The sequence below is a fragment of the Mandrillus leucophaeus genome, unplaced genomic scaffold (genome assembly GCF_000951045.1).
Source record: "Mandrillus leucophaeus isolate KB7577 unplaced genomic scaffold, Mleu.le_1.0 Scaffold9, whole genome shotgun sequence".
NCBI classification, from domain to species: domain Eukaryota; kingdom Metazoa; phylum Chordata; class Mammalia; order Primates; family Cercopithecidae; genus Mandrillus; species Mandrillus leucophaeus.
The window spans coordinates 9,125,664-9,132,055 of record NW_012109807.1 but is presented as its reverse complement, the minus strand read 5'-3'; the positions used below and the strand labels follow the sequence as shown (position 1 = coordinate 9,132,055).

General features: G+C 44.9%; 1 protein-coding gene across 2 annotated transcripts in view; it reads right to left on the bottom strand.

Moving 5' to 3' along the window:
• The window catches only part of LMAN2L (lectin, mannose-binding 2-like), a 36,021-nt gene that overhangs the window by 24,504 nt on the left and 5,125 nt on the right, over positions 1 to 6,392 (bottom strand). For both annotated transcript variants that reach the window (XM_011969636.1, XM_011969637.1), the window contains exons 3-4: positions 2,630 to 2,747; positions 1,742 to 1,824 (exon numbers count right to left, since the gene is read on the bottom strand). In XM_011969636.1, the coding sequence (XP_011825026.1) occupies positions 1,742 to 1,824; positions 2,630 to 2,747 (201 nt within the window). The remainder of the gene's footprint in view (positions 1 to 1,741; positions 1,825 to 2,629; positions 2,748 to 6,392) is intronic.

Below are 6,392 nucleotides of genomic sequence, written 5' to 3'. Positions count from 1 at the left end.
AATCTCGCTCTGTCACCCAGGCTGGAGTGCAGTGGTGCGATCTCAGCTCACTGCAACCTCCGCCTCCTGGATTCAAGCCATTCTCCTGACTCAGCATCCCGAGTAGCTGGGATTACCGGCTGGAGTGCAATGGCGTGCTCTCCGCTCACTGCAACCTCCACCTCCCAGGTTCAAGTGACTCTCCCACCACGGCCTCCCAAGTAGCTGGGATTACAGGTTAATACTAACAAAATACTAATACTAATACTAACAAAAATACTAATTTTTGTATTTTTAGTGGAGACAGGGTTTCACAGTGTTGGCCAGGCTGGTCTCGAACTCCTAACCTCAAGTAATCTGCCCACCTCGGCCTCCCAAAGTGCTGGGATTACAGGCATGAGCCACCATGCCCAGCTTTCTAATGTTCCTTAAGCTTGAAATTTTTCATAATAAACCTTTGAGGGGAAAAATAATGTGACCTTTGCCTCTATTTCTAATCCTGCTTTCCTCGCTAGGTATTACTTAGCTAAAGGATACCCAGCAACAACCTGTCATAATTTCCCACCATCTGATGGCAGTGCCATAGGACACAGAAAGAGTACAAACCCACTGTCAATATAAGAAAGCAATAGCCAGGCATGGTGGCTCACGCCTGTAATCCTAGCACTTTGGGAGGCCGAGGCGGGCAGATCACGAGGTCAGGGGTTTGAGACCAGCCTGACCAACAAGGTGAAACCCCGTCTCTACTAAAAACACAAAAATTAGCCAGGTGTGGTGGCACACACTTGTAGTCCCAGCTACTCAGGAGGCTGATGGGGGAGAATGGTTTGAACCTGGGAGGCGGAGCTTGCAGTGAGCCGAGATCACGCCACTGCCCTCCAGCCTGGGCGACAGAGCAAGACTCCATCTCAAAAAAAAATTTAAAAAAAAAAAAAAAAAGCAAGCACCAAAAAACTCTTAGGGTCAGGTAACAAAAAGGCTCGCCAACAGCCAGATACTAGGTTCCAATAAAATGCTGGGCTTTCATCAATTTCCTTCCCTTATAGCCTTTTCTTCTTTCTTTCTTTTCTTTCTTTCCTTTTTTTTTTGAGACAGTCTCACTCTGCTGCCCAGGGAGGTAGTGCAGTGGTGTGCAGTGGTCTGATTGTCCTGCCTCAGCCTCCCAAGTAGTTGAGATTACAGGCACCCGCCACCACACCCGTCTAATTTTTGTATATTTAGTAGAGACGGGGTTTCACCATGTCGGCAAAGCTGGTCTCAAACTCCTGACCTCAGGTGATCCGCCAGCCTCGGCCTCCCAAAGTGCTGGGCTTACAGGTATGAGCCACTGCTCCTGGTCACTTATAGCCTTTTCTATAGGCAGGATAACTGTTCTTTAGGTCTGAGATGAGGAAGAAGAAAAAGATGCTGAAAAGTGTGTGCAAGTTGCAGAAGAGAGCACAGCACTGATGGATTAAAAGTCACGGGAGGCTGAGTTAACCAACCAAACATGCTCAATTCCAGTGGCTATCTAATAGGCAAAAGAGAGAACATGATTAACACTAAAGAAAAAGCCCTTGTTCAAGACAGCTATTCCCAAAGGACTGTGCACTCCTAAACAGTTCCTCTAGAAAAAACACTGACAAGGACATTAACTTTCGAAGTTCAATAGATGAAGAACCCCTCAACTTTCTATCCCCTTTGTTCCCTCCTGTACAACATTCCTGAGGCAAAGAACTGTGATGTCAGTGCAGCTGATCTAGGCTCTGACACTTGCCATTACCTCTTGCTGTTTCTCCTCATTGGGGTAGGTGTCTACAAATACTCCCAGCCCCACAAATTTGTCCATGTTTCCAAACACAGGCCCTAGAGAGAGAGAACAGATGATGAACAATGAAATAAAGCTAAGAGTTGATAAAGGAATAACATATCACTATGATGGAGGAAAAAGTAAAATTCAAAAGACTCCCAAGCCTCTCTCAAGATGAGAAAACACATGTACAAGTACCCAGCAAAGCACATGGCCTGTAACAATGCCCAGTAAATATCTGTAATTGTTTGTTGTTGGAGGCGAGGGAAAGAGAGAAGGCCACTGCAACCTTATTTAGCACTCAGGCAGCTTCCTCATCCAAACTGGTTGCTAGGGTGCCCCTACAGAATTCTGCTTTACAAACACTTGGTAAAGACTATGCCCCCAAGAGAGAACTGAATTCCCTAGTTCTACTTCTTGTTGCAAAAGAGATCAGGTCAAATCAGGTTGAGCCTGCCATCTACGTGGAGCAATAATAGCTCCTACACAAGGAAAATAGATAACTCTTCTCTTGACTCAGCAGTGCTGAGATCATTCACTGTGAATGCTCAGAAGAAATCAGCTCACCCAATCGTCAGTGTTCAGGAGAGCCAGTGCTTTCATCCAGCCAACAGGCCAGGTAGTTTCACAAGGAAACTCAGAAAGAAGTAACAAGCAAGCAACTGCCTCAGGATGAGCCAAATTCAGCTGCTTATGAGGACTCAGATCCCATTCTAGAGACTAGAGAGGCCAGTGTTCATCCACATACATTAAAGGAGAGGGAAAACAGCTGGCACTGTGGGGAAGGAAACTTTTCAAAAAGAGGGCACATGAAAAAGCAGGTTGTCACACCCACACAAGAGTAACACAGGGTCCCAATACCTGGCTGCATCCGATCCTTTGTGTACCAGATTGCCAAGCCGTCCCCATGCAGATTCTTCTTTCCTTGTCCATGGATTTTGAAGTGCACCTGCAATTCCCAGTCTCTCAGGAAACACGGCTAAAGTAAAAAAGACATTAGAATCAACAAGGAGCATGAAATGCAAAACCCCTCGAGCCCGCATCAGCAATCAGCAGACTCGGAAAACACACAGATGCAGGCAACACGAGGCTAAGGGTTAAAACCTAAATCGAAGACTTGCTAGTGTTCACGTCATAAAATTAAACGGATTCAACCACTCAACAGTTTAGAGATTTAATATGAAAACGAATAAACCCCTCAATTATCTTCAACATTTCCCAACAGAAACCGGACAGAACTCCAAAGCTGGGAAAGATGAGAGTACACCAAACTCCACTCCTGCGATCCTACATCCCCCAGCAAAGCAGCTCGGCTTTTAGAGTACAGATGGCTGAATCCATCCTCATTTCCAACTCAAGATCACCCCTCAGACAGAAAGACTCTGAAAAGCTGGATTTAAAGAAAGGTCAAAGCCTAATTTATTATAGTAGAAAAAGAAAAGCTAAGCTATTATGCAAAGGTTTCCAGGAATAATTAGCAGATACTACAAGCAACTCTAATTAGCTAGACCTGGCCCTCTGCCAAGCTGAGGGGTAAACCAGAATTCTCACAAGAAGAGCAAGTTACAGTTCCCCAAATCCTCCCATCCATGGCCAAGAAGCTTAAATGCACCTGGAGAAGGATGCGAGTGGATGGTTAAGTGTTTTAAACAGTTGAACAGTTTCAAGAAAAAAATGAGAGTGGGTAGTTGATTTAGGGAAGCTTCTGGTTAAAAGTCTACTGTGAAGAAAGAAGTGAAGGAAGAACAGACAGACCAGCTGGGTTCAGCCAAAGGCTCTCCAAATAGACTGTTCTGGGCAACATATTGCTAGATCATTTTCAGTTTTCATTTTTTATTTCTGGGATATTTTCCAAAAGTATTCATATTAGAAGTACATAGTCAAAATGAAAGGAGGTTGGGTACTCCTGCATTTAGCAAGGGGCCCTGAAATCTCCAATAGGTTATCCTACTCTAATGAGCCAGTCTCTGTCTTGTCACTCTGGATTCTTAGCTCTCTGCTGTTTCATTAAGATTTCAGACGGCCGGGTGCGGTGGCTCACGCCTGTAATCCCAGCACTTTGGGAGGCCGAGGCGGGCGCAGATCACGGAGGTTAGGAGATCGAGACAATCCTGGCTAACACGGTGAAACCCCGTCTCTACTGAAAATACAGAAAAAAATTAGGCAGCCGTGGTGGCGGGCACCTGTAGTCCCAGCTACTCAGGAGGCTGAGGCAGGAGACTGGCGTGAACCCAGGAGGTGGAGCTTGCAGTGAGCCGAGATGGCGCCACTGTACTCCAGCCTGGGTGACAGAGTGAGACTCCGTCTCAAAAAAAAAAAAAGCACAGTGGCTGACGCCTTTAATCCCAGCACTTTGGGAGGCCAAGGCAGGCAGATCACAAGGTCAGGAGACCAAAATCATCCTGGCTAACATGGTGAAACCCCGTCTCTACTAAAAAATACAAAAAATTAGCCGGGTGTGGTGGCGGGCGCCTGTAGTCCCACCTACTTGGGAGGCTGAGGTAGGAGAATGGTGTGAACCCAGGAGGTGGAGCTTGCAGTGAGCCAAGATCGCGCCACTACACTCCAGCCTGGGCAACACAGGGAGACTCCATCTCAAAAAAAAAAGAAAAGATTTCAGAGAAAGGCCAGGCATAGTAGCTCACACCAGTAATCCAAGCATTTTGAGAGGCTACGGTGGGAGGATAACTTGAGCCCAGGAGGTCCAGACTGCAGTGAGCTGTGACAGTGCCACTGCACTCCAGCCTAGCTGACAGAGTGATGAGACCCTGTCTCAAAAAAAAAAAAAATCTTTCAGAGAAAGAGTGAAATTCAGTGGGGCAGGAAGCTGCCAGGAGGTAGGTATTATGCCCCTGGGAACAGGGCAGTGTCACAGAAGTTCTCAGTGAGCCAAGAGGTGTCTGTCACTGATTCTTGGCCTCCTACAGCACAATGCTATACTGTTTTGCCCAGGACCATATATAATTGTGTTTCTGAAATTCTGCCACACACTGGATTCACCTAGGCAGTTTTAAAAAATCCCAATGGCCAAGCTGCACCCTATTCCAATTAGATCAGAATCTCTGGGGGTGACACCCAGGCATCAATTCCAATGGATAGCCAAATTTGAGAACCACTGCTCAACCAAATGGATCCCATTCAAATAACTCAGAAATAAGCCCACAGTCATGGTGATAGCCAGATAACAGCAAATACAGGTATCAGAAATCTGAAAAAGGGAAGAACTAGAGGCTATACTAGAACTGAGGCTACAAGTTATGTAGAGACAGAGAGCCAGCAACACAGCAGCGGAGTATCAAGCCTTGAACATAATCATCCGGTAACCCACAAGAGCCCCACCAACAAACTTATACAAGTATAATGACATAACACATATTTCTGTAACCATTTTAACTTGCCACAGTCTTTTCATGTCTATCGTCTTATTTTATTCTCACAACAAGCCCAGTGGGCAAGTAAAACAGGTATTCTAAAGCTCATTTATCAGATGGAGAAACAGAAAACTAAGAGGTTAAATAATCTGCCAAGGGCTCACAGGAGGACTGTAACAGAGTTGGACCAAGAACCCCAGTCTTTCAACTGTCCTTTATCTCTCCTACCAAAACACAATGCTCTGTACTCTGTCCAAAAATGAGCTCAGCACTATGATCTAGGTTAAGGGGCCAGTTTGTGCAGATAGCTAATGTAGAAATTTCTCTTGCCCTCCTGAACAAGGAAAAGAAATCGTTCTCTTTTCTGAGATTCACTTATCTACAACCAATGAGAAAAGCCATGTAAAAGTAGGTTCTTAGTTTATGAGAGCTCCAGAGAAAGTATCAAAGGATGCCAGTCATGCCCAAAAGTAAACTGGTCATAAAAGATTTAGAAAGAGCCCTGGAAACAGAAAAGAAAGCATCATCTTACACTTGTACAAAATCACAGTGCAGCCACACCAGGAATACTGCATTCACTTCTTGTCGCCATACCTCAAGGAAGACAATGCAGCTAGAAAAGGTCCAGAGAAGTACACATAAAATGACCAATAGCTCAGAGTGGCTTTCACATGAAAATAAAATTTTGTATCAGACTCTTCAAATTGAGATAACAAGGTGGGGATGCTGGGATAAGGTCTGGGATCAATTTAAGAGAGTCCTCTCAACGAGGCCTGGTGGCTCACACCTGTAATCCCAGACCTTTGGGAGGCCAAGGCAGGAGGATTGTTTGAGACCAAGAATTTGAGACCAGCCTGGGCAACACAGCAAGATCCCAACTCTACAAAAAATATTTTTAAGATGAGCCAGGTGCAGTGGCACATGCCTGTAGTCTCAGCTACTCAGGAGGCTGAGGGAGGAGGATCCCTTAAACCCAGGAGTTTGAGGCTATAGTGAGCTATGACTGTGCCACTGCACTCTGGTCTTCTTACAATCTTCTTACAAAGTGGTTAAGCAGGAGTTAAGTTATTATTAAACCCTAAGGAGTAGTACTATTGGGCCAATCAGGAATTAAAGACATTTCGGGGGAAAAAAAAAATGAATTATTTGCTATAATTAAATAGCATTTTCCTAAATACCTGATTTATTTATTATGAAGGTCAGAATAATCTCAAAAATAAAGATCCTTGATATCCACAGAAGACAGAATACCA